Here is a 22832-nt window from a genome sequence, read left to right on the forward strand (position 1 = left end):
GAGACCCAGCACCCGCCCTGTTTCCTTCGGGATTTTTGTTTTTTTCGGGTACACATGTTGTTCATGTTGAACGGTTTCAGTTCTCCGATGTTACTTCGGATTGAATTTGTTTAAACCAGTTATTGGCTTTCCTCCTTCTTGCTTTAGCACTAAAACTGAGCAGCCCGTGATCCCACGGGGGGTGTATAGCCAGAAGGGGAGGGGCCTTACACTTTTTAGTGTAGTGCTTTGTGTGGCCTCCGGAGGCAGTAGCTATACACCCAATCGTCTGGGTCTCCCAATTGGAGCTAGAAGAAAAGGAATTTACGGTAAGTAACAAAATTCCCTTCATTTCAATTGTTAGTCAGAATTTGCTGAAAACTTTCCATATTTTCCCCTCTTAGGTTTGGACAAACACTGTCGATTGACGGAGCCGCTCGGTGTAAGAATGGCGGAGTTCCCACTTAACCCAATGTTTGCTAAGATGCTACTGGAGTCTGGTAAGTTTGGAGGTGGGCGTTTATGACATTTCTGGCTCTGTGAAACTATCACTGACAGAATATGAGATGTCATGATGGATGAAACAAAATGGCAATGGAACCGATCAGCTGTCGTTACCCATTGCACATCCAAAATCCAGATGCCTATTTTTCGTGCTTATGCATACCACCTCTGTGTGCAGGTTGCTCTCAGAATCCGTTTCATCATGAACATATTGTTTTCCAATCACAGGTAATTTTGGATGTTCTGCTGAAATTTTAAGCATTGCGGCAATGATGCAAATTCAGAATGTGTTTGTGGTTCCTCCAAACCAGAAAGCTGTCTCGGTAAGTGCCCATTGTGACACCGAGAAAGGAACAAGTCTGTCGTATGCCCTACATGATCCAAAAGTGGTGCAGGTGTTAGTGTGCAATATGTTAGTTTCAGCCCCATCTACTGATGACGAGAAAGATTGATTGACAAGTGGCTCTGTGATAAAGTCTATTTGAGTGTAAAAATCCTCCTATAAACAGAGCCGAAGTCCTGAGATCTGCTACTCTTCAGGTTTTTAATTTTTTTTAACGTATTTTTCATTACTGAACATATAACTTTTGTTCACAGACAAGAGAACATCGAAAGTTTGCAGTGGAGGAAGGAGATCATCTGACCATGTTAAATGTGTTTGAGGCTTTTATTAAGGTGAGGGATAGTGTGCCCATTTTACTTCTTTATTGACAAGGTACATTGTATATTATATTAAAGGGTATCTGTATGTGAATCAAGTGATCAGCTGAGCAACCAGATCACTTTCTTTTATATATATATATATATATATATATATATATATATATATATATATATATATATATATATATATATATATATATACATACATACATACATACATACATACATACATACATACATACATACATACATACATACATACATACATACATATACAGACACACACACACACACTGTATCCACCCATATCCTGTCCACCGCCATTAACTTGAGAACGTTGGCAACTATAGGGATAGAAGTGGTGTCTAGGTATAGTAAAGTAGCCATGCGCTACGCAATGAAACCACCTATAGCGCCACCTGGTGGAAAACAACGGAGTTAGCATTTTTATCTCGAAAACGGAACGAGATAGAGAAAAAAAGTGAATTACAAAGTTGTAGGGCATCCTCAATTCAATGCGAATCGACACCTTGCATACAGAAATGCTATGATATGAAACCCATGACCCTCCATAAACATTGAATGCTGGTCACACATATGGCACTCATTTAACTTTGATGCTCAAAGTGGCCACCGTCAGCTGCAATGCACATCTGGACTCTGGACAGCGTACTTTATCTTGCTGCACGTTGTGCAATATGGTATGTGACACGTTTGCAAAAGCATCTGTAATACGTCGTCGTAGGTCCTGCAATGTTGGTGGAGAGGTCACATACACCTGCTGTTTGATGTGACTTCACGGAAATAAGTCTAATGGGGTCAGGTCAGGTGAGCGTGGAGGCCACTCCACACAGCCACCATACCCAATGACTTGTAAGAATGTCTCCATGAGGTATCGCTTCACATCCGCAGCATTGTGAGTTTTACACGTTCTAATCATAGCATTTCTGTATGCAAGGTGTTGATTCGTATTGAATTGATGACGCCCTACAATTTTTTAATTCACTTTTTTTCCTCTATCTCGTTTCGTTTTCGAGATAAAAATGCTAACTCCGTTGTTTTCCACCAGGTGGCGCTATAGGTGGTTTCATTGCGTAGTGCATGGCTACTTTACTATACCTAGACACCACTTCTATGCCTATAGCTGCCGCCGTTCTCAAGTTAATGGCGGTGGACAGGATATGGGTGGACACACTGTATGAGGTCGGTACATAAGGCTGTCAGAATATTGCAGCTTATTTAGATCCTACTATTTTGCTTGGCGATTGGGAAGTTATATTTAAAGGGATTGTTTGCGACTTTAATATTGATGTTCTATCCTGAGGATCGATTTTCAATGTCAGATTTGATTTGTGGGAGTGCAACATCTGGCACCCCCACCCATCAGCTGTTCCTGGTGTCTCTGCCGTCCAGAACTCCTCAGTTATGGAGTTGCACAGCTCCGTCAACTGTATAAAGGTTGTAGTCAGGTACTCCATATCTGCTCCCTATTGATTCGAATAGGGTGTGAACATGCAGGGCCAACTGTGGCCACTCTACAGATGGCATAGCTGTACTGTGCAACTCTGCAACTGAGTAGTTTTGGGTGGTGGCATTGGGAACAGGTGATCGAAAGCGGTGCTGGGTGTCGAACCCTTATCAATCAGACATTTTTGACCCATCCTGAGGACTGGCAATCAGTGAAGATTTTGGCATAAATGGATTTGCAGCATCCTATATGCAGGGAGTTTATATGAAGCGTGACTCGGGAGTAGAGATGAGCGAATCCGAACTGTAAAATTCAGGGTTCACACCGAAGATGGATTTTTAAAAACACATCAGTGTCAGAGTTCGGTGTTCCGGGTCCTCTTCGTGCGTTACCCACTCATTTGAGCCCTTTGTAATCCCATTGCTCCAGAAAAAACATTACCACTGAGTGCTGATAGGTTGCCTTAGCATAAAAAACAATGGAAAAACATGGAAGTTATGGTTGTTGAACAGTAGGGATTAATAATGGAAAATGGCCTGGTCCTCAAGTCATCAAAGGAGTTGTCTCATGACTACCCTGAAGAAATGCAAAGACAATCCCTGATCACCATGGGATCAGCTTTACAAACCAGTAATAGTAGCTCATTCCTGAAGGAGAAAGCCTTTGACGGCCATATTTAATACATGCCGGGCGTCTAAAGTGAGCGCTTTTTAGATCTAGCGTTGCTTCTGCTGCTGTCACTAAATATAAAATTCCTTATCTTTTAGCCACATCGATTTACCCCGGGGACTATAAACCCTGGAGTGCTGACTTCATCATCTCATACTTCTTAGCTTTATTTATTTAATAATGATCTACTTCTTGCAGTTTAACAAGAGCTCGCAGTGGTGTCAGCAGCACTTTCTGAACTACAAGGGGCTTATGAGAGCGGTCACAGTGCGGGAACAGCTGAAGAAGCTTCTGAGCAAGTTTAAAGTCCCCAAGATCTCTAGTGAAGGTGAGCGGGGGTGTAGGCGATGTGTGCAGGGCTGGTACGGAGAGGGATCACAGGACCATTGCTTTTGCTTTCACTTTCACTTTAGAATAGCAGAACCCACTGTCATGTACTCTCTGTAGGGCCCACCTATCCATCAGGTTTACTTGTGAGGCTGCTTTCACACATCCGGTTTTCTTCGGCGCTCCATTGGGAGACCCAGACGATTGGGTGTATAGCTACTGCCTCCGGAGGCCACACAAAGTATTACACTAAAAAGTGTAAGGCCCCTCCCCTTCTGCCTATACACCCCCCGTGGGATCACGGGCTGCTCAGTTTTCAAGCTTTGTGCGAAGGAGGTCAGACATCCACGCATAGCTCCACTGTTTTAGTCAGCAGCAGCTGCTGACTATGTCGGATGGAAGAAAAGAGGGCCCATACTAGGGCCCCCAGCATGCTCCCTTCTCACCCCACTTTTGTCGGCGGTGTTTGTTAAGGTTGAGGTACCCATTGCGGGTACGGAGGCTGGAGCCCACATGCTGTTTTCCTTCCCCATCCCCCTGAAGGGCTCTGGTGAAGTGGGATCTTACCGGCCTCCAGGCTCTGAGGCCGGGCTCCATCCACAGACCCGGAGATCCTGCTGGAATGGAGCGGAGTATCGTCAGGGACAGGCCCTGCAACGTTAAGGTACTCTGTGTCCCCGTACAGTCTATGCACAGACACACTCCAGCATTGCTGGGTGTGTTAGTGCGCCGGGGACAGTAGCGCTGCGCGCTTGGGCTTTACTCACTGCAGCTTAGCTGAGTGAGTTTATGTGTCGGGAACTACCGCGCCAGCCGCTGCTGGAGCTGCGGCGCGGCTGAGACTTGTGGTGCGCCGGGGACTTTCGCGCTGCCGTGCTTTTACGACGGCAGTGCTTATAAATCTAGTCCCCGGCTTTTGCGGCCTAGTTACGTTTCGTTCCCGCCCCCAACCCTGCCAGTCAGGGAAGGGGCGAGACGCTGTACAATGATCAGCGCCGAGGGCTGGAGTCTTATTTACATACTCCAGCCCTCTCACTGGGCACAGGGGGACGCCAGTTTCCCGCTCTTGTCTGGGGCACGCCCACGGCCCGCCCCTCTTCACAGGACGCCGGCAGCCATTCCTGCAGGCAATCTAAGCTGGAGAACGGACACAGGCTCTGGGAGACCCAGCAAAGGGATTCTGGCGAACACTTACCCGCTTATGCGGGCGGTAAGCAGCACCTTGGTGCTGACCCCACTATTGCCACAGTGTTTTTTTTTTTTGTGTACTTTATCCTTGTACTTATATTTGCAAGACCATACACAGACACACGCCAGCATTGCTGGGCGTGTTAGTGCGCCGAGGACAACAGCGCTGCGCGCTTGGACTATACTCACTGCAGCTTAGCTGAGTGAGTTTATCTGTGGGAAACTGCCGCGCTGGAGGCTGCGGCGCAGCTGAGACTTGTGGCTGTACGGTCGCTTCTTGGCGATATACCCCTAGATAGCTCTGAGGAGACAACAGCATGTCGTCAGCATAGAGCAAGGGGGCCAAGGCACAGGCTTTCTATGCTGTCTGTACCGCACGTGAGGCTGTTTTACCGGCAGGTTCCACTAACCCCTAATGGGTAGAGTCTCTGCTAGTGGTGGCCCAGAGAGGGCCACCTGTGAAACTGTCCAGAGGACAGAGTTTGCAGTTTTTTTGCTGATAAAATGTCTTGGACTATGAACAAAATTCTAGCAACTTTGCAGTCCAGGGCGGTGACTCAGACCATGGGCATTGTTGAATCAAGGCTCCCCGGTCTCCCTCAGTTGGAACTAATCCGTGCTCCAAGGGGGTCCCATACATCCCAGACTGAAGGCTCTGACACGGACGACAGTCCCAGACAGCCTAAGCGAGCTCGCTGGGAGAGACCCTCGACTTCACACACTGGTCAGGGTCTCAGCGAGAGGATTCTCTGTATGATGAGGTAGCTGATCAGGTTTCTGATCCTGAGACCGCTTTCATTCTGGATGCTCCTAATGGGACGCCATGGTGAATGATCTCATAGCGCCCATCAATACACTGGTGGATATTTCTCCCTCAGCCCCTCCAGTGGAGGAGGCAGCTTCAGCAGGAGAAATTCCATTTCAGGTATCCCAAGCGTAAATTCAGTACTTTTTGGGCCTCTCTGACTCAGAGGAGCAGTCCAGAAACACTACGCTTATCCAGACAAGCTTTTCTCCGCCGCGCCATCCTCCATAGTTGCAGTGGAAGATGGGACTTCACTTAAAGATGCCATTGACAGACAGATGGACCTCTGGTTGAAATCTGTCTGTGAAGCTATCGGCGTGTCGTTTGCTCCGGCATTCGCAGCCGTATGGGCACTCCAAGCTATTTCAGCTGGTCTTGCGCAGATAGACACTGTCACACGTACATCTGTGCCGCAGGTGGCGTCCTTAACCTCGCATGCATTGCGACTAACGCTATTCATGCTGTCTTGGACTCTACGAGCCGTACGCCGGTGGCGTACGCCAACTCCATGGTTTTGCGCAGACCCTTGGGGTTAAGGGAATGGAAGGCAGCTCCTGCTTCCAAAAACGGCTTAACCAGTTTGCCATTATCTGGTGACAGACTGTTGGCTGAGCGATTGGATGAAATCATTAAACAGGCCAAGGGTAAGGATTCTTCCTTACACCAGCCCAGATCAAACAAAACCCAAGGAAGGACAGTCGACGTTTCGGTCCTTTCCAGGCTCGGGCTGGTCCCAATTTTCCTAGTCCAAAAGGACTCAAAAGGCTCAGAGGGGCTCAGACTCCTGGCGGGCTCAATCACGCCCAAAGAAGGCAGCCGGAGGAACCGCTACCAAGGCGGTTTCCTCATGACTTTCAGCCCTCTCTCTCCGCATCCGCGGTCGGTGGCAGACTCTCCCGCTTTGGCAGCATTTAGCTGCCACAGGTCAAAGACCGGTGGGTGAGAGACATTTTGTCTCACGTGTACAGGATAGAGTTTTGTTCTCGTCCTCCGGCTCGATTCTTCAGAACTTCCCCACCTCTCGACCGAGCCGATGCTCTTCTGCAGGCAGAAGGAGTGATAATCCCTGTTCCTCTTCAGGAACAAGGTCACGGTTTTTACTCCAATCTGGTTGTGGTGCCAAAAAAGGACGGCTCTTCCGTTCCGTTCTAGACCTAAAACTGCTCAAAAAGCAGTGTAAACCAGGCGGTTCCGGATGGAATCCCTCCGCTCCGTCATTGCCTCAAGGTCTCAAGGAGATTTCCTAGCATCAAGAGACATCAGGATGCTTATCTCCACGTGCCGATTTGCTCCAGAGCACCAGCGTTTGCTGCGATTCGTTATAGAAGACGAGCATCTTCAGTTCGTAGACCTGCCCTTAGGTCTGGCGACAGCCCCACGGGTTTTCACCAAGGTCATGGCAGCAGTGGTAGCAGTCCTGCACTCTCAGGGTCACTCTGTGATCCCTTACTTGGACGATCTACTTGTCAAGGCACCCTCTCAAGAGGCATGCCAACGCAGCCTGAACGTTGCGCTGGAGACTCTCCAGAGTTTCGGGTGGATCATCAACTTTTCAAAGTTAAATCTGACACCGACCCAATCACTGACATATCTTGGCATAGAGTTTTATACTCTCTCAGCGATAGTGAAGCTTCCGCTGGACAAACAGCGTTCACTACAGACGGGGGTGCAGTCTCTCCTTCAAGGCCAGTCACACCCCTTAAGACGCCTCATGCACTTCCTAGCGAAGATGGTAGCAGCAATGGAGGCAGTCCCTTTCGCGCAGTTTCATCTGCGTCCACTTCAATGGGACATTCTCCGCCAAAGCGATGGGAAGTCGACGTCCCTAGACAGGAACGTCTCCCTTTCTCAGACGGTCAAGGACTCTCTTCAGTGGTGACTTCTTCCCACCTCATTGTCAAAAGGAAGGTCCTTCCTACCCCCATCCTGGACGGTGGTCACGACAGACGTGAGTCTGTCAGGGTGGAGAATAGTCTTTCTCCACCACAGGGCTCAGGGTACGTGGACTCAGCAGGAGTCCACCCTTCAGATCAATGTTCTGGAAATCTAAGCAGTGTATCTTGCCCTGCAAGCCTTCCAGCAGTGGCTGGAATGCAAACAGATCAGAGTTCAGTCGGACAACTCCACAGCGGTAGCATACATCAACCACCAAGGCAGAATACGCAGTCGGCAAGCCTCCCAAGAAGTCCGGCGGACTCTGATGTGGGTGGAAGACAGAGCATCCACCATATCCGCAGTTCACATCCCGGGCGTAGAAAACTGGGAAGCAGACTTCCTCAGTCGTCAGGGTATGGACGCAGGGGAATGGTCTCTGCACCCGGACGTGTTTCAGGAAATCTGGGGCCTTCGGGGGAGGCCGGACGTCGACCTAATGGCGTCTAGGCACAACACCAAGGTCACGAGTTTCATGGTGTGGTCTTACGATCAACGAGCTCTGGCGGCAGGCGCCTTAGTTCAGGATGGGTCGCAGTTCCAGCTACCCTATGTGTTTCCCCCTCTGGCACTGTTGCCCAGAGTGCTACGCAAGATCAGCTCCGATTGCCGCCGCGCCATCCTCGTCGCCCCAGACTGGCAGAGGAGGTCGTGGTACCCGGATCTGTGGCATCTCACGGTCGGCCAGCCGTGGGCACTACCAGACCGGCCAAACTTACTGTCCCAAGGGCCGTTTTCCATCTGAATCCTACGGCCCTGAACCTGACTGGGTGGCCATTGAGTCCTGGATCCTAGCGTCTTCAGGGTTATCTCATGACGTCATTGCCACCATGTGACGGGCTAGGAAGCCGACGTCTGCCAAGATCTACCACTGGACGTGGAAGATATTCTTACCTTAGGGCTCTGCTCAGGGAGTGTCTCCCTGGCCATTTGCATTGCCTACTTTTCTTTCCTTCCTGCAATCTGGTTGGGAAACAGGTTTGTTGCTCGGCTCCCTTAAAGGACAAGTTCCAGCGCTGTCTGTATTCTTTCAGAAGCGCCTAGCACGACTTCCTCAGGTACGCACGTTCCTGCAGGGGGTTTGTCACATTGTCCCTCCGTACTGAGGCCGTTAGACCCATGGGATCTGAACAGGGTACTAATTGCTCTCCAGAAGCCGCCCTTCGAGCCTCTGAGGGATGTTTCACTTTCTCGACTTTCACAGAAAGTGGCCTTTCTGGTAGCGGTCACGTCTCTTCGGAGAGTGTCCGAGCTAGCAGCGCGGTCATCCAAAGCTCCCTTCCTGGTGTTTCACCAAGACAAGGTAGTGCTGCGCCCGATTCCGGAGTTTCTCCCTAAGGTGGTATCCCCTTTTCATCACAATCAGGATATCTCCTTACCTTCCTTTTGTCCTTATCCATTTCATCGATATGAAATGGATTTCCATTGTTGGATCTGGTGAAGAGCACTCAGAATCTACATTTCCCGCACGGCGCCCCTGCGCCGATCGGATGCACTCTTTGTCCTTGTCACTGGTCAGCGCAAGGGGTCGCAGGCTGCCAAATCCACCCTGGCTCGATGGATCAAGGAACCAATCCTTGAAGCCTACCGTTCTGCTGGGCTTCCGGTTCCATCAGGGCCGAAGGCCCATTCTACCAGAGCCGTGGGTGCGTCCTGGGCATTACGGCACCAGGCTACGGCTCAGCAGGTGTGCCAGGCGGCTACCTGGGCGAGTCTGCACACCTTCACCAAGCGTTATCAGGTGCATGCCTACGCTTAGGCGGATGCCAGCCTAAGTAGAAGAGTCCTGCAGGCGGCGGTTGCCTCCATGTAGGGAAGGGCTGTTTTTACAGTCCAAACTTGAGGTATTAATTTACCCACCCAGGGACTGCTTTTGGACGTCCCAATCGTCTGGGTCTCCCAATGGAGCGCCGAAGAAGAAGGGAATTTTGTTACTTACCGTAAATTCCTTTTCTTCTAGCTCCAATTGGGAGACCCAGCACCCGCCCCTGTTTCCTTCGGGATTTTTGGTTTGTTCGGGTACACATGTTGTTCATGTTGAATGGTTTCAGTTCTCCGATGTTCCTTCGGATTGAATTTGTTTAACCAGTTATTGGCTTTCCTCCTTCTTGCTTTTGCACTAAAACTGAGCAGCCCGTGATCCCACGGGGGGTGTATAGGCAGAAGGGGAGGGGCCTTACACTTTTTAGTGTAATACTTTGTGTGGCCTCCGGAGGCAGTAGCTATACACCCAATCGTCTGGGTCTCCCAATTGGAGCTAGAAGAAAAGGAATTTACGGTAAGTAACAAAATTCCCTTCTTTGCAGTGCGGCTAAATCCGGCTCTAAAACCTATGCAACGGATGCGTCGAAAAAAACGCATCCTTTGCATAAGTTTTTACATGCAGCCCGTCCCGTTTTTGCCGGTTGCGGCACGCTACTGAGCATGCGCAGTGCAAAAAAAAACGCATGCGGCTGGCTGCGGTTTTTGCTGCATCCAGCATCCATACTCTGAAAAAGCGCCGTATCGGCAGGATGCGGCGCGATGCGTTTTTTTTGCCGGACAAAAAAACGTGCCAGGCAACGTTCCATCCAGCCACCGTATGGGCTAAATATGCAGCATCCGGCAAAAACCGGACCGAACGCAAGGCCGTGCGGCACAATCCGGCACTAATGAAAGTCTATGTGGAAAATATGCAACCGGCGGCAAAAAAAAAAACTGTTGCGTTTTTTCTGCAAAGAGCCGGATTGTGCCGCACAGCAAAAAACGGATGTGTGAAAGCAGCCTGACTGGCTCAGTGTATTAATGAATATTGATGCCTATATTCTAACTGTACTTTGACTCTTCTCATTCTCTAGGGGATCCAGATCCTATTTTACGTTGTATAGTGGCTGGATTCTTTGCCAATGCTGCCAAGCTTCATTCTACGGGCGTCTACAGGTAATTACAAAGATGGACGGCTTCAATATTTGTAATCAGTCCAACACACAAAAAGAAAAACCCTTTCACCTTGTGTATGTTTTTAAAAGCTTATGCAAGTACTGTCTCATCCCAAAGTGCCTTAAAGAGGCTTGTCCACTTTTTGGGATATTTTTCTTTTCTTAAGTGCATGGATTTGGGGGCTTAAAACTATTTTTTTGCAATTTTAGATATTAAAAAATTTGCACCATTTGTCTTCAGTAGGCTCTGTGTTGCACTGTTTACAGCTGCCTGCAAAAATGAGTTAACTGAGAATCCATCAGTAAGCTGATTCAGTCAGTCTGTGGGGAGAATTTTTAATTTCTTTGTCTTTTTCTGAGCTCCCCTCTCACCCAAGATGGAGAAAACAGACTTTTTCCTCTGAGACATGTAATGGCTCAAAGCCTTGCTCGTTTCAGTGATCTCACTGTCAGCTTGTACTGGGTAGAGTAGAGCAGAGCTGTGTGCCATTACAAACACCTCTTGAAGATCTCATGTCATGGCAGTATCAATGTGAGTGGACAGGGAGTAGACCAGAACTGACTGTGCCCGGGGATGAAAGCTGCAAGAGGTGTTTGTAGTGACACAAACCTCTTATGTACTCCACACTGACTGCCATGAAATCAGAGCTAGAAGAAGTATTTGTAATGATACAGTTTTGCTCCTCTCCACTTTCCTGCTTGGAATTTTAGTAAATGCTAGCACGAGTTAAGTGAGGGGAACAGGGCCTTGTGTCATTGCATGTTTCATATGAGAAGGCTGGACCTGACCGTCTCTGAGGGTTCTTAATTTATTTATTTATTTTTTTTCCCCCTGATTTCGTGTCCCCCCCCCCCCCCCCTATGATTTGTCAGTATCATGCGGATGAAAAAGCAACCGCCCCCAGAAAAGACTCTCTAAGTATAGATTTTAATTTATGCTAATATCCTCACAATGCAGATGAGAAATTAATTGGTAAAGTCATCATTTTATTCAGCTTTTCAGCAACTTTATTATGATGTGGCCAGTTAAAAATTTTCAAACTGATGAAAGGTTTTCTTTAAAGGGAACCTGTCACTAGATATGTCCCCTATGAGCTGTGGTCACCACCAGTAACCAGCAATATACATCATTCTAGAATACTGTATATAAGTGCCCTGGCTGCACTGTATAACTTAAAAAAAAACGTTTATTATACTCACCTGAGGGCCAGTCCATTCTGGTGCGTGTCGCTGGTCTCTGTCTGGTGCCTCCTCTCTTTTTTTCCATAGGCGTCCCCCTTGCGTGCTTCGTGTGGATGATGATGATGATACGTCATACACACAGAATCCTCCATTGTGCTCCTGCGCATGCGCAATTCTCTATGCCGGAGCATGCAGAGCAAAGTACAGTAATGCGCAGGAGTGGGGAAAGTTCAAAGACCGCCCACTGATGAGCACTACAATACTTTGCTCTGCACTTAACAGGGCAGAGAGAAGTGCACAGGAAATCAATGGAAGACACTGTGTGGATGACGTAGTACTCAATAGGGCAGAGAGAAGTGCGCAGGAAGTTAATGGAGGACACTTTGTGGATGATGTAGCACTCAATAGTGCAGAAAGAAGTGCGCAGGAAGTCAATGGAGGACACTGTGTGGATGACGTAGGACTCAATAGGGCAGAGAGAAGTGTGCAGGAAGTCAATGGAGGACACTGTGTGGATGATGTACCACTCAATAGGGCAGAGAGAAGTGCGCAGGAAGTCAATGGAGGACACTGTGTGGATGACGTAGGACTCAATAGGGCAGAGAGAAGTGCGCAGGAAGTCAATGGAGGACACTGTGTGGATGACGTACCACTCAATAGGGCAGAGAGAAGTGCGCAGGAAGTCAATGGAGGACACTGTGTGGATGACGTAGCACTCGATAGGGCAGAGAGAAGTGCGCAGGAAGTCAATGGAGGACACTGTGTGGATGACGTACCACTCGATAGGGCAGAGAGAAGTGCGCAGGAAGTCAATGGAGGACACTGTGTGGATGACGTAGCACTCGATAGGGCAGAGAGAAGTGCGCAGGAAGTCAATGGAGGACACTGTGTGGATGACGTACCACTCGATAGGGCAGAGAGAAGTGCGCAGGAAGTCAATGGAGGACACTGTGTGGATGACGTACCACTCGATAGGGCAGAGAGAAGTGCGCAGGAAGTCAATGGAGGACACTGTGTGGATGACGTAGCACTCGATAGGGCAGAGAGAAGTGCGCAGGAAGTCAATGGAGGACACTGTGTGGATGACGTACCACTCGATAGGGCAGAGAGAAGTGCGCAGGAAGTCAATGGAGGACACTGTGTGGATGACGTACCACTCGATAGGGCAGAGAGAAGTGCGCAGGAAGTCAATGGAGGACACTGTGTGGATGACGTACCACTCGATAGGGCAGAGAGAAGTGCGCAGGAAGTCAATGGAGGACACTGTGTGGATGACGTAGCACTCGATAGGGCAGAGAGAAGTGCGCAGGAAGTCAATGGAGGACACTGTGTGGATGACGTAGCACTCAATAGTGCAGAGAGAAGTGCGCAGGAAGTCAATGGAGGACACTGTGTGGATGACGTAGCACTCGATAGAGCAGAGAGAAGTGCGCAGGAAGTCAATGGAGGACACTGTGTGGATGACGTACCACTCGATAGGGCAGAGAGAAGTGCGCAGGAAGTCAATGGAGGACACTGTGTGGATGACGTAGCACTCGATAGGGCAGAGAGAAGTGCGCAGGAAGTCAATGGAGGACACTGTGTGGATGACGTAGCACTCCATAGGGCAGAGAGAAGTGCGCAGGAAGTCAATGGAGGACACTGTGTGGATGACGTAGCACTCAATAGTGCAGAGAGAAGTGCGCAGGAAGTCAATGGAGGACACTGTGTGGATGACGTACCACTCGATAGGGCAGAGAGAAGTGCGCAGGAAGTCAATGGAGGACACTGTGTGGATGACGTAGCACTCGATAGAGCAGAGAGAAGTGCGCAGGAAGTCAATGGAGGACACTGTGTGGATGACGTAGCACTCAATAGGGCAGAGAGAAGTGCGCAGGAAGTCAATGGAGGACACTGTGTGGATGACGTACCACTCAATAGGGCAGAGAGAAGTGCGCAGGAAGTCAATGGAGGACACTGTGTGGATGACGTAGGATGCATAATCCACACGATTCCGGTAAGGGGGACGGCAATCACAAGAAAAGAGGAGGTGCTGGACTAAGACCAGCGACACCCATCAGACCTGACCGCTCTGCTGCTGAGTATAATAAAAGCTGTTTTATATGTTTATGCAGAGTGGCTTTGGCACTTATATATAGTATTCTAGAATGCTGTATTGCTGTATACAAGAGCTCACTGTTGGTGGCTGCAGCTTATAGGGGCAAAATCTGGTGACAGGTTCCCTTTTTAAATAAAAAATAAAAACTGTTCTCAAAACTGAACAACCAATTTAAAGGAAATCTGTCACCAGGTTTTTTCCACTTAATCTGAGAGCAGCATAACATGGGGGCAGAGATCCTAATTCCAGTATTGTCACTTACGAAGCTGCTTTGTGTAGTTTTGATAAAATCACTATTTAATCAGCAGTAGATTATCATTACAGGACTGCTTTGTGTGCTGCCAGGTAGTCCAGCATATTCATGAGCTCTGTATAACTGCTAGATCTGCAGCACAGAAAACATTGATTTTATCAAAATGAGAGCAAACGGCGCAGTAAGTGACACATCACTGGAATCAGGGTCTCTGTCTCTTCATTATGCTGTTCTCAGATGGGGGAGCAAAAACTTGGTGACAATCCCTTTAAGTATACCTACAGAATTACATAAATGCCATATTGGTGTGGGTGCTGTCTTAGAAGGGGGTGTTGTCAGGATTCATTTGGAAGCCTTTAAAAATTATCAATGGACGTAACGGCTTTTGTGGAATCATATATTAGAATCATATATGAGCTTTTTCATATTTGCATATAAGGAAAATAAAGCTTATTTTTTTCCTTTCTTTATATGTGTTGCCTTCTTTCCTAAAGGTCCAGTCACACTAAGCAACTTCCCAGCGATCCCAACAACGATAGGGATCCCTGGTAAGTTGCTAGGAGGTTGCTGGTGAGATGTCACACTGCGACGCTCCAGCGATCCCACCAGCAACCTGACCTGGCAGGGATCGCTGGAGCGTGGCTACACGAGTTGCTGGTGAGCTCACCAGCAACCAGTGACAAGCCCCCAGCGCTGCGTGGAAGATGCTGCGCTTGGTAACTAAGGTAAATATCGGGTAACCAACCCGATATTTACCTTGGTTACCACTGCACGGAGCTACACGTGCAGAGAGCAGGGAGCAGCGCACACTGAGCGCTGGCTCCCTGCTCTCCTAGTTACAGCACACATCGGGTTAATTACCCGATGTGTGCTGCAGCTAAATGTGCACAGAGCAGGGAGCAGCGCACACTGCTTAGCGCTGGCTCCTTGCTCTCCTAGTTACAGCACACATCGGGTTAATTACCCGATGTGTGCTGCAGCTACATGTGCACAGAGCAGGGAGCAGCGCACAATGCTTAGCGCTGGCTCCTTGCTCTCCTAGTTACAGCACACATCGGGTTAATTAACCCGATGTGTGCTGCAGCTACATGTGCACAGAGCAGGAGCCGGCACTAACAGTGAGAGCGAAGGAGGCTGGTAACTAAGGTAAATATCGGGTAACCAAGGACAGGGCTTCTTGGTTACCCGATGTTTACATTGGTTACCAGCCTTCGCAGAAGTCGGCTCCTGCTGCCTGCACATTTAGTTGTTGCTGTCTCGCTGTCACACACAGCGATCTGTGCTTCACAGCAGGACAGCAACAACTAAAAAATGGCCCAGGACATTCAGCAACAACCAGCGACCTCACAGCAGGGGCCAGGTTGTTGCTGGATGTCACACACAGCAACATCGCTAGCAACGTCACAAAAGTTGTTCGTTAGCAGCGATGTTGCTAGCGATGTTGCTTAGTGTGACGGGGCCTTTAGGGATATTTAATTGCCTAATAGTCCCCTGTGATTCCTCAGTGATCTGATGTTGTGACGGCTGGTTGCATTGAGTTATTATATTCCTAGTTCCCTTTGACAATATTTTTTTGCTTTTTCCTTCAAAGGACGGTAAGAGATGGCCACGAGTTACACATACACCCAACATCGGTTCTATACGCAGAGAAGCCTCCAAACTGGTGAGCTTGTCGGGGTATACCGTATGCACAGTTCATTCTCCATTACTGCTCACCTACAATGCTAGAAATATAGAAACTGCTGGAGAAGATTTAATATTGGTGCTTTTTACCATCTCACTGTCTTCTGGCTAATAGGTCCATTATCAGGCCTGTGGCAATAATAATGGGGTGGTCTCCTGCAAGGATAAAATGTTGTGCATGTGAACATGACTACTGTAGCCAATAACTGGCCTTAGCAGATATTAGCTGCAGCATGCATTGCTTTAGACCACTGAGGGCACTGAATGACTGCAGTGGTCACGTGCATGAATATCATGATCATTGCATCATGAGTAAATATAGACAATATAGACTGGCACTAACCACTGGATGGATGTGACAGGTAACTTATGGCTCATCCGCTCATGTTTTTACTCCATAGGGTGCTGTTTAGTGAGGTGATCCAGACCAACAAATATTACATGCGGGACGTGACCGCTGTGGAGTCGGCATGGCTGCTCGAACTGGCCCCACACTTCTATCAACAGGGAACGGTATGGTATTGGCATTTTCTTCCCATTACATTCTTTTATCCATAATTAGCAATATGCAGAGAAAATGACTTTAGCAAAATAAGGCTATGTGCGCACGTAGCGTTCTGTCCCTGCAAAAATTTCTGCAGCGATTTGAACAACACACGTGCGCTTCAAATCGCTGCAGAAACAGTCCGTAATGAAAAGCCGATTTCATGCGATCTGACTGCAGCCCCTCCCATAGACAGAGCGGGACCTGCAGGCAGAGCGCATGAAAGAAGCGACATGTTACTTCTTAGAACGCGCGCTTTGGGCAGCAGCCGAAGCGCTGCGCTCTAATACACCACGTGCGCACGGATCCTGCATAATCTTCATGGATTATGCTGGGGATGCAGGACGCATGCAGTTACGCTACGGTGCAGATCGCAGCATAACTGCATGCAATACGCACACGTGTGCACATAGCCTAATACAATCTGCAGTCCTACAACCAGAATATTCACAAAACCAAGCTAAACTCCTAACAACCTTTTTATTAAACAATCATTGAACACAACAAACACCGACATATTGAATGTATCAGCCAGCAGTAAATATAACAATACCAAGAGTTGTCCGAAACAATACAGTAAACCTCAAGAAGAATTGGAGAATAGGCACTGAACTGGCCCTGAAAAATTTCCCTGCCTAACAGAGGTTTACACCCTAATGAGGTGTGGGTAGAATGGGGCCCCTGTTCCACGTAGGCTCCCCCTGAATACCCTATCCAACCCTGCATACGTGGTGGATGCAAGTATAATGTATGGGAGATGTATTGTCTATGGAGAGAGAAGGAACAAGGCTCTCAACATATAAATATAGGCAACTTATATAGTAACCTTACAAAAAAAGTAAAAAAGGAGGCAGATCAAACAACTTCTTTTTAAAACTCAAGGTTCCCAACGCGTTTCCCCTCTGTGCAAGAGAGGTTCTTCAGGGGTGTATTAGGTTACAGACTTGGAAAAAGTTTAATATTTTTTAACAGAGCCAAAACAGATGTATTCCATCATTAAACATGCCCAATTCAAATATATGATGATATATCATATCTCCAGATGTCGATAAAGTGCCTTAGTGCTTATGTACACATACAGGAAAAATGTCCAAATCAGGTTAGAAAGCCTTTCCAAAAGATCGACGTCGCAGGGCAGGTGAGTGCATGTGAAGCTGGCGTAGCGATAATGTTCGCTACGGCAGCAATCACATAATATCGTAGCTGCGATGGGGGCGGGGACTATCGCGCTCGGCATTGCAACAAACGGCTTGCGATGTCGTAGTGTGCAAAGTACCCCTTACTGTATCTTTTGAGACAACTCTTGGTATTGTTATATTTACTGCTGGTTGAGATTCAGTATGTCAGTGTTTGTTGTGTTCAATGATTGTTTTATAAAATATTTTTTTTAGGAGTTTAGTTGTGTTTTGTTTTTTGTTTTTTTTTATTCAGAGAAAAGGACTACAAGTCTCAGCAAGACTGCTCAGAATAGTGAATCTGAACTGAGCATAAGGAGTGAACAGTCAAACAAAATCCTTCATAGTTGTCAGTATTCTGGAAGCTGAGGATCTGTGATCAGATCCTTCCTAATTCTCCTTGTGGAGATCCAGATAAAGGGGGATCTGTTCTTTTTCGTGAGGCTGTCTGTATGGTATGGTGCACATCTGATCACACAACTGCATACTCTGCATAATCTGACAACCAACACTGTCTTCAGATGGCTGTCTCTGGTTCGGCTGACAACTAGAAATGAGCGAACCTGAATTTTAAGTTTGGTGTTTGTGTTACAATATTTTTATTACAGAACAGTCATAAAATTTCAAACACTCTTATGTAAATATATCTAAAAGTAGATAAGTAATCATAAAGATGTTTAACCATTGAAATTTAAGGAGGAGGAGGATATTGGAAGGGAGGGAGGAAAAATAAGGAAAAAGGCTTTTATTGGGGGAATTTTGGAAATATATAGGGAAAACCACGGGGGGAGGGAAATGGGAGAACATTCAGGATTACCGTATTTTTCGCTTTATAATACGCACTTTTGTTCCCCCAAATTTTGGGGGAAAATAGGGGGTGCGTCTTATAAACCGAATATACGGGGTGGTGTACATATATACTTCAGGGTCCGCTCTAGAGCGGTGCTGGGGGCAGGTGAAAGCTGCGGGCGGCAGCGTTAGATCTCCTGCTTCCGCTAATATAATATGCACAGCCGCTGTCCATCAGCGTGGTGCTGAAAACTAATCACGCTGAGGGGCTGGGGCAGCGGGGCATATTATATCTGCCTGTGCTCCCTTTGATCGCACATGATCCCCCCCCTGTGTTAGATATGGCCCCCGTGCTGCTGCCCATAGTAAAATAAAAAAAAAGCTTTACTTACCTCCAGCGCTGATCTCCGGTCTCCTGCTGCTGTTGTCTATGATAAGGCATGCAGAGATGATATCACTCTGCCGTGCTGATCACATGACCGGCAGCAAGAACCAGGAAGTGGAGGAGGGAGGACTCGGAACTCAACTGCGAGGAGGGAGACACAGGGATTACAGCGCTGAGAAGGTAAGGAAAGTGTTTTATTTTATTATGGGCAGCAGCATGGGGGGCATATCTAACACAGGGGAGATGTGCCATCTATAGTGGCCATGGGCAGCACACATGGAGGCCATATCTAACACAGGGGAGGTGTGCCATCTATAGGGGCCATGGGCAGCAAAGGGGGACGTGTCCCAGCACAAGGGGGCTATATTCAATATAAGGGGGCCATATCCAGATTAAGGGGGGCTAATTTTAGGATGGGGGGCTATGAGGGACATATACCCTATATGATTTGTTAGACGGACACTAGCATTATAAGATGGACCCCATTTAACATTAAAAAAAAAAAATCTTTCTTTAGCGTTCCTTTGGGAGACCCAGACCATGGGTGTTTAGCTTCTGCCTCCGGAGGACACACAAAGTACTACACTTAAAAGTGTAGCTCCTCCCTCTGAGCTTATACACCCCCTGGTAGCCAGTCCTAGCCAGTTTATCGCTTTGTGTCAGGAGGCATACATCCACACATGCATTCTCATCTGATTTGTTTGACTTTTGGTAAGAGTTTGAAGAAAAGCGGGTCCATGTCTGGACTCCCGGCATGTCCCTTCTCACCCCACTGTGTCAGCGGTGTTGTTAAGGTTGATTTACAAGGCTGCAGCCTTACATGCCGCGCTCCTTCACCATCCCTTCTGGGCTCTGGCTTGAAGTGGGAGCCAGCACGGTCTCCATGCCTGGCAGGAGTACGGTCTCCATCCACAGCCCCTTGAGGATTCTGTTGGACCGGAGCACTCATCCCCAGGGACAGGGCCCTGCGTCTCAGCAGCTAAGTACCTGAGAAGTTTATGTTGGGGGTCCCGGTTCTTTATTGTAAGGGGAGAGTATGCTGTATGTGATTTGTTTTAACTTTTCCGGCGGGTGCTCTAGCTTTTGCCTGAGAACCGCGCCGATGGTGCCTGCTTGTCGGCCTCGTCGCTTAAATTTAGGCCCCGGCTTCGCCGGAGGCCTAGTTTCATTTTCCTGCCCTCGCATGTCACTCATGCAGAGGGACAGGTTCGGCTCCTCCCGGCGGCCGTTCTACACAGGGGAGGGACACTCCCCACTGCTGGGGCGTCCCTCCTTCCCTGCAGGTCTCTATAGCCCTCCAGTTCCCGCTCTTTTATAGAAACGCCCCCTAGTCATTTCTCAGGCAGAGTTCACTCTGCTCTGGGACATCCTGCATTCTGCATCTCTGCTGAGGTGCTGCGACTGGGGGACCGGGCTTCGGGATCTGGAGGGCATACAACACCGCGCTCAGCGGTCTGGTAAGCCACAGCCGGTCTCCGGTTGTGGACCTCTGTATATTCTCCCTGGGGTTCATTCTCTGCAAAGCCCCCACTCCAGCAGCATGTCTCACACAAGGAGCAAGGCTCCAAAGCTTTATTCTACATGCACTGCATGTAAGCTCCTGCTGCCTGAGCCGAGCACCTATCCACATTGTGATGTCTGCTCTAACTTGGCGGTGCCACAGCCAGGAGTCTCACCCCCAGTGGTCTCTCAGGCTGCTGCTGCACCTGTGATTGAACCCCCTGCCTGGGTAGAGTCCTTTTCTAGGTCCATATCCCAGTCATTTGCTGAGTCCATGGGGCTTTTGTCCAGGACTTTGATGAATATGCATCAGCCCCCCTCACAGGGTGCCTCTAATACTCTTGACAGAGGACTCCTATCCTCTGACCTCCGTCCATCGGAGCTCACGGAGGATTCATCATCTGATCCCAGACCCCGTCCTTCTAAGAGAAGGCGCAGGGTTTCCTCCCCCTCCCCATCCCACGGCTCTGTCTCAAGAGCTGACTCTCAAGATTAGGAGGATGGTCTCACTGGGGGCTCGGAGGCTATGTATCCCATCGATTTCTCTGAGGGTGACTCAGATCTTAGTGATTTGATTGCTTGTATTAATTCTGTGCTGGATCTCAATCCGCCCGTGTCAGAGGAGCAACTCTCTTTGGCAGAAAAACATCAGTTTACCTCGCCTAAGAGAGTGAAGAGTGTGTTCTTTAACCACTCCAGTTTTCAGACCGCTGTGACCAAACCCAGGGCCTGCCCTGACAAACGCTTTCCAAAGCGTGGTTCTGATGACCGGTTTCCATTTCCACCTGAGGTGGTCAAGGAGTGGTCTTACTCCCCAAAGGTAGACCCTCCGGTGTCTAGGCTATCAGCCCGGACCGTTGTGTCGGTGGCTGACGGCACCTCACTTAAGGATTCCACTGACCGTCAGATTGACCTTCTGGCCAAATCTGTGTATGAAGCTGCGGGGGCCGCGTTTTCCCCGACTTTTGCAGCAGTGTGGGCTCTCAAAGCCATCTCTGCTTCTCTAGAGGAGATGCATCCCCTCACCAAGGAATCTATGCCTGAGATGGTTACCTTAACTGCTCAGGCTTCAGCTTTTTCATCTTATGCCATGTCTGCCATGCTAGAGGCTGCTCACCGCACTGCGGTGGCTTCAGCTAATTCTCTTGTTATCCGCAGGATTTTGTGGCTTCGAGAGTGGAAGGCAGATGCTTCTTCCAAGAAGTTTCTTGCTGGGCTCCCTTTTGCTGGTTCACGGCTGTTTGGTGAACAGCTGGATGAAATCATTAAAGAAGCTACTGGCGGGAAGAGTACTTCCATGCCACAAACCAAGACCAGGAAACCCGCTCAGGGTAGGAATCAATCGAGGTTTTGTTCCTTTCGTTCCTCCAACTGGTCATCCTCTAAGCCTTCCGCCTCGTCCGCTAACTCAGCCAAGGATCAGAAATCCAACTGGTGCCCAAAAGCGCGTCCGCAGAAGACCGCAGGAGGTTCTGCCACTAAGGCAGCTTCCTCATGACTCTCGGCCCGCTCCAGCCACGTCCTTAGTCGGTGGTGGGCTCTCCCACTTTGGCGACGCTTGGTTAAGTCTCCGATCAGTGGGTGAGAGACATCATATCTCATGGCTACAGGATAGAATTCTCTTCCAGCCCTCCAAACAGATTTTTTTCTCTCAACTCCCCCCTGCTCCAAGGCCGCCGCCTTCTCACAGGCCGTGGCGTCCTTGCAGGCCAACGGAGTAATTGTCCCAGTTCCCGCTCAGGAACGGTTCAGAGGTTTTTACTCAAATCTCTTCCTAGTTCCAAAAAAGGACGGTACCTTCCAGCCCATCCTGGATCTCAAGCTTCCTGGTGCGGCATTTTCGCATGGAGTCTCTGCGATCAGTCATTGCCTCTATGACCCAAGGGGAGTTCCTGGCGTCCATCGACATCAGAGATGCCTATCTACATGTGCCAATCGCAGTGTCACATCAGCGTTGGTTACGTTTTGCGATAGGAGAGGATCATTTCCAATTCGTGGCTCTCCCCTTCGGGTTAGCCACGGCCCCTCGGGTATTCACCAAGGTCATGGCGGCAGTGATTGCGGTCCTGCACCTCCAGGGGTTAGCAGTGCTTCCTTATCTTGACGACCTTCTGGTCAAGGGTACATCCAGCGCAGACTGTCAGCGGAGTGTTTCGCTCACTCTCTCCACCCTAGCCCAATTCGGGTGGATTGTCAATCTTCCCAAATCCACTCTGACTCCGACCCAGAGTCTCACGTACCTAGGGATGCAGTTCGAGACTTTGCCGGCACTTGTGAAGTTGCCCTTAATCAAACAGCAGTCTCTCCGGCTAGCGGTGCACTCTCTCCTGAGGCCCCGCCGTTATTCCCTCAGGCGCCTGATGTAGGTGCTGGGTCAAATGGTGGCCTCCATGGAGGCGGTTTCCATTTGCCCAGTTCCATCTGCGTCCTCTGCAGCTGGACATTCTCCGCTGTTGGGACAAGTGGCCTTCCTCCTTACAGAGGTTAGTGGCTCTGTCGCCACGGACCAGGAGCTCTCTTCAGTGGTGGCTTCGACCCCTCTCCCTGTCCCAAGGGCACTCCTTCCTGACTCCGTCCTGGGTGATTCTCACCACGGATGCCAGCCTATCCGGCTGGGGAGCGGTACATCTCCACCACAGAGCACAGGGCACTTGGACTCTGTCCGAGTCAGCCCTTTCAATCAATGTGCTGGAAACCAGAGCTGTGCTTCTAGCTCTCCTAGCCTTTCACCACCTGTTGGCGGGCAGGCACATTCGAGTCCAGTCAGACA

At 49.0% G+C, this 22832-nt stretch overlaps 1 protein-coding gene across 1 annotated transcript in view; it reads left to right on the forward strand.

Moving 5' to 3' along the window:
- The first annotated feature begins 387 nt into the window (after window positions 1-387).
- Window positions 388-22832, forward strand: part of DHX35 (DEAH-box helicase 35) — a 29756-nt gene continuing 7311 nt past the window's right edge. Inside the window, exons 1-7 of the mRNA XM_075349858.1 lie at window positions 388-479; window positions 712-806; window positions 1081-1158; window positions 3482-3611; window positions 10373-10454; window positions 15578-15649; window positions 16071-16182. Of these exons, the coding sequence (XP_075205973.1) occupies window positions 428-479; window positions 712-806; window positions 1081-1158; window positions 3482-3611; window positions 10373-10454; window positions 15578-15649; window positions 16071-16182 (621 nt within the window). The 5' untranslated portion in view covers window positions 388-427. The remainder of the gene's footprint in view (window positions 480-711; window positions 807-1080; window positions 1159-3481; window positions 3612-10372; window positions 10455-15577; window positions 15650-16070; window positions 16183-22832) is intronic.

The sequence above is a fragment of the Anomaloglossus baeobatrachus genome, chromosome 5, assembly GCF_048569485.1.
Source record: "Anomaloglossus baeobatrachus isolate aAnoBae1 chromosome 5, aAnoBae1.hap1, whole genome shotgun sequence".
In the NCBI taxonomy this organism is placed as follows: domain Eukaryota; kingdom Metazoa; phylum Chordata; class Amphibia; order Anura; family Aromobatidae; genus Anomaloglossus; species Anomaloglossus baeobatrachus.